At 54.9% G+C, this 11,829-nt stretch overlaps 1 protein-coding gene across 1 annotated transcript in view; it reads right to left on the bottom strand.

Moving 5' to 3' along the window:
* The window catches only part of SELP (selectin P), a 42,144-nt gene that overhangs the window by 17,741 nt on the left and 12,574 nt on the right, over window positions 1-11,829 (bottom strand). Inside the window, exons 4-9 of the mRNA XM_015564266.1 lie at window positions 11,759-11,827; window positions 10,812-10,997; window positions 9,843-10,028; window positions 7,629-7,814; window positions 5,404-5,589; window positions 1,866-2,154 (exon numbers count right to left, since the gene is read on the bottom strand). Of these exons, the coding sequence (XP_015419752.1) occupies window positions 1,866-2,154; window positions 5,404-5,589; window positions 7,629-7,814; window positions 9,843-10,028; window positions 10,812-10,997; window positions 11,759-11,827 (1,102 nt within the window). The remainder of the gene's footprint in view (window positions 1-1,865; window positions 2,155-5,403; window positions 5,590-7,628; window positions 7,815-9,842; window positions 10,029-10,811; window positions 10,998-11,758; window positions 11,828-11,829) is intronic.

The following is an 11,829-nucleotide window of genomic DNA, read 5'->3' as shown; positions in this document are numbered from 1 at the left end:
TTTGTGGAATCAGAAATTAGATTTGACAACCATGTCGGTTGCATATATGATTTAAAACTCTAGTGAGATAATTCTCACAAGGTTTTTTATTGTTTGGTCTGAAGACAGGATGTGGGAAGACAGAGCTCAAGATAAATGTTGATGGAATTGATGAATGAGAAATAAGTGAATGAGTGATGTCCTAACGCTGTCAACCAGGAATGCTCTGGCATCCTAGGCGCTTGTCGTGTGTCTTTTTAACAGCAGGTGGCAGCATTTTGTGTCCTTTCACCCGCAGGACTCTTGGCCAGGGAAGAGATCCTGAGATGACCTTGTCAGCTCCTCTCCAAACGGAGAAACTTGCCCCTAAGGGTGTGCCCCTAAGGTCCTTCTAAAATGGCACGTGATGCCAGAGAGGACGACGCGGGTCTTGGGTTACTAATCTAGTGCCCATTCCACAAGAAAGAATAAATAACAAGGAGTTTCTATCAACCATTCTCTCATCTGACCACCAGGCACTGCTGTTTCTCAAGTTCACTTCAGCAGCCATGACTGCAGCCTGAGGGGTGGCAAAGAGCAAGTTCACAGGTGATGGCCCAGGTGTGACACCCTGCCTCTGGGGGGCAGTGTGGTGCAGCGCGGGAAACACCAGCCCGGTGGTAGGACCGGACCTGGCTTCAGATGCTGGCACCACACTTCCTGGCGATGTGCCCCTGGCCTGCCCTTCAATCACTCCAGACCTCAGTGTCTTCATCTCTAAGATGGGCATAAACGTAGCCGTGTGAAGACCGCTGGGTGGATTGACTGTGGGAACGCCTGTGAAGCAGCTGGCTCCGGGTACACAGCGGTAAATAGCCCCTCTGGCCTCACGATCACTGAACACACTGAGCAACCCATCGGCACGATGGCACCTTTCGAAAGTAACGCGACCTGTGAATTAATAAGTCAGTACGTTTCTGCCTTAGAGCACGCTGCATGCCAGATGTTTTGGGGGGAATCAAAGGCTGGCAAGATCCAGCCCCAGCCTTTGATGGTTCCACTAATTCTCTCTCAGTAGGACTGGTGCTTAAATAAATATCATCAGTGAATGATCAGCTCAATTCAACAGGAATTTGTCACCCCCACCCCCACCCCCACTTTCACTCTGTCCAGTTGCTGCCAGGGCACAGAGATGAAGAAGGAGCAGTCCTGCCCCAGGACTGTGTATCCACAGGGAAGTCGGGGAGAAAGAAGCGCGGTAACCAGGCCCTGAGCTCCCCGAGGGGCAAGATGCAGCGACACCACCCCTGATGTCAGTTCGTCACGCTCAGCTGTGTTCAGGAAGGGTGAACGCAGGAAGGAAGGAGTGGAGAGTGCAGTAGAGAAAGGCTGTAAGGGAGGAACATAGAACTGTGGCAAACATCAATGCCATACTGACATGAGGACACTTTATAAAACTAAATGTTCAACTGAAGTTAAGAGAGAGAGAGAGAGAGAGAGAGAGAGAGAGAGAGAGAGAAGCTGCCTTTGGTCTAGGTCAACAGGCTTTGTGGAGAGTGTGTTTCCTTTAGTTTAAGACAGTTTTACATAAATCTCATTCTATAGCTCTGCCCAAGAGAGAAGCCATAGAAAACACAGGTTGGTGATCCTACCTCCACAGGTTGGTGGGGAACCTGTCCAGCGCCCAGATAGATACTGACATGAGGACACTTTATAAAACTAAATGTTTAACTGAAGTTAGAGAGAGAGAGAGAGAGAGAGAGAGAGAGAGAGAGAGAGAAAGAGAGAAGCTGCCTTTGGTCTAGATCAACAGGCTTTGTGGAAAGTGTGTTTCCTTTAGTTTAAGACAGTTTTCTATGGCTCTGCCCAAGAGAGAGGCCATAGAAAACACAGGTTGGCGGTCCTACCTCCACAGGTTGGTGGGGAACCCGTCCAGCGCCCAGATAGAGTGCAGTCCAGCCTTTCGGGTCCAGATAAAGAAAACCCCTCGTTGCAGGTGAACTGGCATGTGGACTGATAGCTGGAGTCTCCCAGGGGGCCGGCGCAGGCCACCGTTCCGTTCTGCGGGCTTCGCAGAGGTGTGCAGGTGATGGCTGCCAGGGCAAGAGGGGAAGAGAGAGGCGCTGGAGTCTCCCAGGGGGCCGGCGCAGGCCACCGTTCCGTTCTGCGGGCTTCGCAGAGGTGTGCAGGTGATGGCTGCCAGGGCAAGAGGGGAGGAGAGAGAGGCTGTTTTAGAACTCTGCAACCCCAAATCTGCACGTGTGAGTGTGTGTGTGTGTGTGTGTGTGTGACTGTGTGTGTGTGTATGTATGTGAGTGTGTAAGTGTGGGTGTGAGTGTTAGTGTGAGTGTGGGTGTAAGTGTGTGTGTGACTGTGTGTGTGTGTATGTATGTGAGTGTGTAAGTGTGGGTGTGTGTGTGAGTGTGGGTGTGTATGTGAGTGTGAGTGAGTGAGTGTGGGTATGTGTGTGAGTGTGAGTGTGTGTGTCAGTATGAGTGTGAATGTGTGTGGGTGGGTGTGAGTGTGAGTGAGTGAGTGTGGGTATGTGTGCGACTGTGTGTGTGTGAGTGTGGGTATGTGTGTGAGTGTGTGTGTGAGTACGAGTGTGAATGTGTGTGGGTGTGAGTGTGAGTGAGTATGTATGAGTGTGAATGTGTGTGAGTATGTGTGTGTTCTTAGTACATAAAGGCAGCGTTTGGTGATTGAAGGGAGCGGTGCTTTGTTGGAAGAGAGAGCAGCGTGGTCATCTCGGCGGCCCCTGGTCAGGAGCGGAAGCGGCTGCTTCCTGAGCACTTTCTTCAGAAGCTGACCTGCTGACCTTCCCCAGAAACAAGGACAGCGACCAGAAGTAGAAAAATGGGCTGAAGCACTCTCCTCCCCTTCCAGCTTCCTGTCCCAGCCAAGAGGCGGACACACTCTGGGCCCAAATCCTGTCTGTTACTCACTAGCAAGGTGTCCCTGGGAAATAAGCCTTCTGAGCCTCAGTTGCTCCGTCTACGGAATGGGAAAGTAACAATCCTTGCCTTGCAGGGAATAGCAGTTATGTGAAGCAAGTTCATTAAAGCACGCATGAAAACGGAATCTAAAAACCACGGGCGCACAGGGGGCACTTCATATAAATGGCCATCTGCAGAAGCTCTCCCCCAGTCTCATCCTCCAGGGCCAGCCCCCAACGACTCTACCAGCTCACTTGCAAAAGAAAGTAAATAGGATTTCCTGGGGCTTTGCCACAGTTTGTACATGTGGAGATTGAGGTGCTGGGGACTTGCTGGGTAGGTTGGAGATCATGCTCTGTGAGCTTGGGCAAGTCACGGAACCTCTCTGAGCCTCAAAGCTTTACCTTAAAATGTGGAGAATGGCATTCCATGGGTCCCAGGATTTCCACAAGGGTCAAAGGTGAAAACACTGTATGTGAATGTCACCAGCTGGTGAGGCTATTCCTCTGCCAGTTAGTGAGATGACCAAGTCCAGATGATGGGAAAGATGAAGACTAAGAGACGGCATGCTCCGGCATCCTTCCCTGTTTGACTCGACTGAGCAGGGAGTGCTATCGAGCAGGGGCAGGAGATGTGCGGCTGCAAGAGCACCCTTCTCCAGCCACCGACCTGAACTGCTTAAAGTTTTTACAACGTTTTCTGCACCTTTCTCTTCCCGTCATCCCTTCCCCTCTCAACTACGTTCCCCTTAATCTGATGGACTTATCAAAAAACCTATCTATTTTCTGCCACTTGAAAAGCCCATTTGCACTCAGGGTGTGTGTGTGTGCATGCATGTGTGCGTGTGTGTGTGTGTGTGTGTGTGTGTGTTTGGTGGGGGGTGGGGGGGAGAGCCTGTCGTCTGTGAGAACAAACAGGGAGGCCTTGGTGCCAGGAAGCCCATTTCCAGCTCTTCTGTGGCTTGTGTGTGTGTGTGTGTGTGTATGCATGTGTGTGGCGGTAACAGGGGGAAGGGAGCCTGTCATCTGTGAGAACAAACAGGGAGGCCTTGGTGCCATGGAGCCCATTTCCAGCTCTTCTGTGGCCGAGCCTGTGGCAGCCAGGGTGGGCTTGGGGGTGGGCGGGCCTTGAAAAGGGAAATAGATAACAGCCTCTCAAGAAGTATTGCAACAGCTGGCGGATTGCACGCCTGGGGTGCCTCCCTGCCCTGGGCGCCTTCCTGCCCCGCCCACACCCAGGTATTTCACTGGATGCTCAAGAGGAGAAAGTGGGTCTCTCCAGACGCAGCTCAGGCTGTGCACCTGCCCAGCTCCCGGGGCTTGTGGTGCTCGCTGTGCTGGGGGTGAAGGCCCCAGGCTGCTGAGGGCATTCATTTATTCACTTATTCATTCATTCATTCACTCATTTGTTTACTGTTGCGCTAACAGTGGTGTGTGTGCACGTGTGCATGTGTGTGACCTGAATAGCAAGTGGTTTCCTCTCCATTAACCAGATCCGCCTGCTTTCACTCAGATGGTGAAAGTTTGTGCAAGGGAAAGGCAAAAGCCAACAACCAGAGTTATCTCGCATTTTACCTGTTTGATTTTACTGTGAAAACTGTGGACGCATCATAAAAATGCTAATTGCCTGCAGGGAAAAGTGGATGGGGACCGTGTGGAGGAATTCATACAAGAATGCTCTCAGTGTCTATTTGAGAGGATTTTTAATGTTTCTCTATTTTCTTATTTTCAGTAGCTTTCATGAATGAAAACATTGCTTTTGAAAAGCAGTACTTGCCATAAATATTACTAAAAATCGATTCCTTACGTGGAAAAGGACAGGGGAGTGTGAAAAGCAGCCATCCGTGCTTCAGCTCCCAAACACCAGTGATCACACCCCGCCGTGTCACACAGGGGCAGACACGATGGCTCTGTCTCACACCAAGTCCCACGCGGACGGGCCTGCTGAGGCTGAGTGTGCACTTTCTCATTCTGAGAGTTGCATAACCTGCGTCTATCGATGAGTTTCTTCCTCTTTCTGTCTCTCACCTTATCCTACGCTTATCTCTGCAATCTGACACAGAACTGGAAAGTGTTGCAGCCAGCACCCGTATATTCTGCCCCTCCCCGCTCCACCCTGATATGACCTGGCCCCCGCCCCCTCCCCTCCACCATGCCACCAGGAGACTCCATGCACCCTGGGATAGGTGCCAGTGCAGCCTGGACAGCGGCCTTGGCTGCGCGTGGTCTGTGGCCTTCTCTGCAGATGCTGGTTCAGCCCAGTGAGCACAGTTCACCTGGTGCCGGATCCTGGCCTCAAGGCCTACTGAAGGGCCTGGTAAGCTGCAGACAGGGCCACCCCATCGCCCACCACCCAGCGTCCTGCCCTGTGCTGCCCGCCTAGCCCCTCAGGGCACCTGCGCTCCGAGTCGTCAGGTTCATGCATCTTCCAGTTTATTTTAACTTTCTGCCACCAGACATTACCCCCTCTAGAGTATCAGTCATGCCCAAGAGTGGGGAGGGCCTCCTACCTTGGCACTCGGGGGGTGCGGCGCTCCAGGTCCCGGTGGCCAGGCACCGGAGCTCGCGTGCCCCCACCAGGAGGAAGCCTTCGGCACAGGCGAAGCTGCAGGCGGACTGGTACCTCGAGGCGCCAAAGGGGTGGACGCACTTCACCCGGGCGTGGTTTGGAGCCGGAAGATCCTGGCACTGCAGAGCTAAGGGTGAGGAAGGGAGGGAGTGAGGGAGCGGGGAAGCAGCAGTACACAAGTTCTCATCGCTCCCTGCCCCTTGGCCCAAGTTTCTGCCAAGAACAGGGGCTTCTGAATGGGGCACACTTAACCTGGAGAGTGAGAAGGTGTCCTGTCATGGCGAGGGGGCTGAGGAACAGGCAGGGCCATTGTTAACCGGTTGAGCAACATGTATCCATGCTTTTCAGAATAGCATACCTTCGGACCCAAGAGTGTATGCTGAGTATGCCATCAACATGTGTATCGAAACCTCAGTTCATGGATGGTTTAATCATGGCATTAGCTATAAAAGCAAAATATTGAAAACAAAAATATAAATGCCACTGATCAGAGGGTGTAATGAATGATGGTGGGTCCATGGGAGGAGCCCGGAGGGTCACTACAAAGGGTGTATTTCCCCCTGAACAGAGATGGGCGGTGCCTGGCGGTGTGATGTGAAGTGCCTGCACTCCTGCAGTGTGGTCTCCGTCGTATGAAGCAGATGGTCAGACGGAGAGAACACGGGGACGCTACAGAGGCTAGGTCTCATCTTTACAGCCAGGACAATCACTGTAGTGACCGCAGGGAGGTAGACCAGTGTGCTCCCTGACTGTCACCTGGGTGCTATTGGGAGTGGCAGCCTTGCAGTGGCAGCAGCCGTAACGGACGGTAGTAATGCCATTACGCTCTGCACCAGACACAGACCGGACTGTCGGGGCAGGAAACACTGGGAGCTCCTCGGGGGTCTGAGACACGTCTCAGAGGCGTGAGAGAATGAATACACAGCTGTCTCTTCTGGATGACAAGAGTGGCTCCCGCGATGGCTAAGATAATGGGCGCGTCCAGGGCTCCCGTGTCTTTGCCTTTCAGGCAGGGACCTGCTGTTCACCCCATGACTCTCCTGCGCCCCCCATCATGGTGCACGGCCATCTCCTCCCCCACGGCCTCTTTTCTTTCAATTTTTTCATTGTGGTAAAATACACATAAAATAAAAGTCACCACTTACCACATAACCATTTTTAAGTGTGCGGTTCAGTGGTATTGAGCACATTCCTACTGACCATAGCCACCACCATCTCCTCAACGATTTTCGTCATCGCGAACTGAAACTCCACACCCGCACATAGTAACTGCCCACGGTCCCTTCTCCCCGCCCCTGGCAACGGCCACTCTGCCGTTTGTCCACGACCCTGACTACACTATGACCTCGTGCAAGGGGACTTTGCAGCATTTGTCCTCCTGTGGTCAGCTTCTCTCACTCAGCACAATGTCCTAGAGGTTTGTTCACAGTGTGGCATATGTCAGAATTTCCTCCTTTTGAAGGCTGAATAATATTCCATTGCATGTTTATGCCACATTTTGTTTATCTATTCGTCTGCTGATGGGCACGTGGGTGGCTTCCCCATTTTAACTATTATGAATAATGTGCTATGGACATGGGTGTGCAAACCTCTTTTCAAGACACTGATTTCAAACTGCTGCCTATTCCTAAGTCAGACTCAGGGATTGACATAAATTGCCCAGAGCTCCCAGCACCTGCCTTTGCAAAGCACTCAGCAGCTTTAGGCTTGCTTTACACACACTAGCTCACGACCACTGGTGAGGCAGGCAGGCCAGGCAGAGAGCAGCACCCCCATGTTACCGAAGACGCTGAGCCCCAGAGAGACCAAAGCTCGTTGGCAGGAAATGACTGAACTAGACTGAATGCCTCTTCCTTTATTCTTCTGCCGGTCCCATGCCCTTCCTCAGGCACCACCCCTGCCTCCCAGCTCCGTCTCCTTCATGCCCACCCACACGTGTCAATCCATGCAGCCCAACTTTAGTACAATATGCGGTGATGACCACGTTGTGCCCGAGTCTGGCTTTGCTCCCATTTCCTCCCTAGGGTCCGGCACAGAGGGCTCGGCACCTAGTAGGTTCTTTGCGACTGTCTGATGAATAAATGAAAGACAGTGCAGATGCTACATCACATGCTGATGCCTTTAAGAGGCTGAGGGACACCGAGGGATGCTGCCATGTCTCCATACCTTGACAGAGCGGGGCCGGCGCTGTCCACTGTCCCGCGTCGGCGCACCGGACTGTGTCCGCTCCGTGCAGCTTGAACCCCTCGGCACAGCGGAAGCGGCAGGTGGCGTTGTACGGCCATGCCCTGGAGGACGGAGAGCAGTCCACGCTGCCGTGGGCGGGGCGCTCCGGGGGCTCACACGCGATGGCTGGAGGGAGAGCGTTAGGTCTGCAGCCGGTCAGGGAAGGTTCTTCTCAGAAGAGCCCCCCAGAGACGCTGCATCTTTCTCCCCATGTTGTCAGGGTGTTCAGAGCCTCCATCCCCCCTTTCCAAAGGGAAACTGCCCAGAACACCTCCCTGGCCTCCTTGCGTGGCCACTCCCCTGCCCTTCAGGTCTCAGCCGAGATCTCACTTCCCTTAAGAACCTCTCTGCCCACCAAGGGGTCGGAGCTGCTCCCACAGCCCCCGGTCCTGCTGTTCGCGCAGGACTGTAACCCTGCCCCTCGGAGCATGGCCCCCTGAGGCCGGAGTCTGTCCTTCAGAGCCTGGCAGTATAGGGTACGTCAAGGGCACCCTTGAAGTATTTGCTGGCGTTACTTGTGGAAGAGGAAGCACAGAGCAGGTTGGACTTTTAGGGGAAAGCTTACTGCTGACTCTATTATCCAGCCCCGTAAAGGGGTCCTGAGGGGCCGCGCCTCCGGACACAGGAAGCCATCCTATGGGACCTCAGCCGCCAAGTGCAGCCCCCTGGGTCCCTGAGCACAGTCAAGCCTGGAGACCTCGGATCTGAGAGACTGGCTTCCCCACACCCTTCCTCCCCGAGGCGGTTCCATCTCCAGCTGGTCCTGTGTGTCTGGGTCTTTTTCAGAGTAAAGACCACCCTCACCCTGGGCTTGGACTTCTGGTCGTCACAGAATTGGGGCATTTGTGAACCAAAGATCCTCTTGTGTTTCTCACTTTATCGATGAGAAGAGTGAGGCTCACCAAGTTGAAGTGACTTCCCTACGGGCTCATGTCTTATGGGCTCCTGTCCGGACAGTAGCAGAGCCGGCCGTCCTCTGGGCATCCTGGGAATCACTAGCCAGTTTTAACTTCCTGCTACCCTTCCCTGCCTTGCCACCTGGCGACCAGGGGGTGAAGCTGGTGCACGGATTCAGCCCTGTATGTCACTGCCCAGTGCTGCTCATCTGTCCAAGGCCACCTCCATGCCCTGACAGTCTGACTCCTTGTCAAGACAGGGCAGTGTCCCGTAGCCTGTAGGCCAGAGGGAGGGAGGGGAAAGAGAGGCAGACACTGAGGGGAACCGCGTGCCCAGACACTGACACACGCCATGTAAGCTGTCTGCTTCTGTAGATTCATCCTCACAGAGCCCCTCACAAATCTGAGCTTAACCCACAGATGCGAGACCCTGCCTCCTCGAGGCTGACCACTTGCCCAGCATCAGAGCCCAGAGGCTGTGCTGGTGGTAAGAGCCCTGATCAGCCCACTGGCCACAGCTCCTTCCTGCTGGATGGGCTGCTGCAGGGACATCCTACCCTCCCTGCTGCAGGGCTGTGCCCACTGTGCCACAGCTCCTTCCTGGTGCATGGAGTGGCAGGGGCACCCTACCCTCCCTGCTGCAGGGCTGCGGCTCACTGGCCGGGCCAGTGCAGCAAATGTGCCAGCCCCTCAATGGACAGTCGGTCAGCCTTGAATTTACAGGTGGAATCCTGTGCACAGGCAGCACGGGAGGAACACAGCTGGCTCATGTGCGGGGGATTCTGGGAGCTGACAGTGCCCCTCTAGAGAGAACAACCGGGGACAGAGAGAAGAGCTGATGGGGAGAGACCACTCCCACAGCTGCAGGGCAATGGTGGATGCACCTGGAGATCTGGGGGCACAAAGCTGTAAGGTCAGAGCCTGGGAGTGCCAGTCCTCAGGACTATAGGCTCCTCCCAGGTTCACTCCCTCTTCCCTCGACCTTAGAAACCTGCCTCGCCCTCCCTACTGTGTGAAGTTTCTGCACCTGCTTGAGAGCTGGGAGCCGGGGGAGAGAGACTCACACTCTGTTTCTATCGGCCTCTTAGTCTCTGAGAGACACTCTCTTCCTACCCAGATGCCCCAGGTGCTGAGAGGAAGGGAGAGGAGAGTCAGGCTGCAGCCATGCAGGCAGCTTCTCCACCGCTGGCCAGTCACCTGCACGCCCCGTGGAGGTGGGGGCAGTGGGCCTTGAACATGCCTGCGTCCTGGAGCTCACCTTCGCACACAGGGGCCGAGCCCGTCCATGCCCCCGAGGCCGTGCACCGCACCAGCTCTGGCCCCACCAGCACAGACCCCTCCTCACAGGTGAAGCTGCAGCTGGCCTGGTGTGAGGGTCCCTCTGCGCCGTGCAGGCAGCTCATGCGTCCTCGCTCCGGAGGCCTCAGGGGTGGGCACAGGATGGCTAAAAACAACCACGGGCAGAGTGTGAGCAGCCGGAAGCCCAGGTCACTGCAGCAGCTTCCTACCTCCCCAGGTGGGGGCATCTGTTTCCCCGAGTGACGGGCATCCACCTCCCCAGGTGGGGGCATCTGCCTCCCTGAGTGATGGGCATCTAACTCCCCAGGTGGGGGCATCTGCCTCCCTGAGTGACGGGCATTTACCTCCCCAGGTGGGGGCATCTGTTTCCCCGAGTGACGGGCATCCACCTCCCCAGGTGGTGGGTGTGCAGCTGCCTCCCCAAGTGGCAGGCAGGGCAGGGACTGGGGCTTGGAGGGCACTCTCAGTAGCTGTGTGGAAAGAGCTAGACACCCTTATTTTTCTCTTTTTTTTTAAGAGAAGCAAATAAAATGATCAGATTAATAGTACTCACTCCCTAAGTCCTCCTTATTGTACTCTGTCCACTTTGCAATTAACAACGGGAGACAGGCCCCTGTGTAGTGCTTTTGCCTGAGAACCCAGACTTACGCTGGCCATCTCCCATCCAAGTACTAACCAGGCCCGACCCTGCTTAGCTTCCGAGATCAGACGAGATCGGGCGCGTTCAGGGTGGTATGGCCGTAGACACGCTGGCCATCTCACTGGACAGACACAAACCATGACAATCATGGTTGATGGGTGACGGCACCCACCAGAGCCCACACCCACTGCAGGCCGTGTTCTCTACCAGGCTGTGCGATGGGGAAAGCTCCTCCTCCCCTCGAAGTTCCCCTTGTCAGTGAGGGTGGGAGGAATGGGGTGCACGCACCTACACACTGCGGGGGCTTATTTGTCCAGGTTCCCGAGGCCAAGCACTCCAGCTTGCGGGGCCCGTCCAGCGTGTAGCCTTCGGCGCAGTGGAAGCCGCACCGGGAGTTGAAAGAGAAGCTGCCCAGGGGGTGGCTGCAGTCCATGAGCACATGTGGAGGGAGCTCCAGGCCCCCGCACTCCCTCACTGTGGGGACAAAATTCCAGATTTCCATCGCAAGCTAAGGACAAGGCCGGGCTAGCTGAGAGCCGGAACTGTTTGCACAACCCTCTAACCCTGTCCCCCAGGCTTCCCGCCCAGCCTGGTGCTCCTGTGTGGGCTGCATCTAGGGAAATACTCACTCTTCACTCTTCGCCTTCGTTTTGCTTCCCTTTAACCTTTTGAGATTTTATGACAAACTAGAGGCCTGCTGCACGAATTCATGCACCAGTGGCGTCCCTTGGCCTGGCCTGTGGGATCGCGCCAAAACCAGCTCTCCGACATCCCCTGAGGGGTCCCAGATTGCTAGAGGGCACAGGCCAGGCCGAGGGACCTCACGGGTGCCTGATCGGGGCCAGGGAGAGATACAAGAAGTTGGCCAGCTGGGAGGGACGGTGGAAGTGCACTAGAGTGTGCCCAGCCCTTCTAGCTCGGTCCGATCAGCCAGACCCCCACAGCAAGCTAACCTACAGGTTGAGGTGTCTGCTCCCTGGTGGTCAGTGCACGTCAGAGTGAGTGGTTGAGCGGTCTTAGCATATCATTAGCATATTACGCTTTTATTGGTTGAATGGCTGACTGGACAACTGAACACTTGGCATACTAGGCTTTTATTACATAGGATGTTCTCCCCATGGATACAATGTTTTTAACCCAGAGTGTGTGTCTCAGGGAGCTTGAGTTGGGCAGAGGGACGGGTGGTAGAGAAAGCACAAGCCCATGACCGCAATGTGGGTAATATGGGGCCTCACCGTATTCACATTCTGGTCCGTAGAACCCAGGGTGGCAGGAGCAGGTGTAGTTCCCGATGGTCTCCACGCAC

The sequence above is a fragment of the Myotis davidii genome, unplaced genomic scaffold (genome assembly GCF_000327345.1).
Source record: "Myotis davidii unplaced genomic scaffold, ASM32734v1 scaffold401, whole genome shotgun sequence".
Lineage (NCBI taxonomy): Eukaryota > Metazoa > Chordata > Mammalia > Chiroptera > Vespertilionidae > Myotis > Myotis davidii.
The sequence above is the reverse complement of the archived record's forward strand: the minus strand, read 5'-3'. Positions and strand labels throughout refer to the sequence as shown.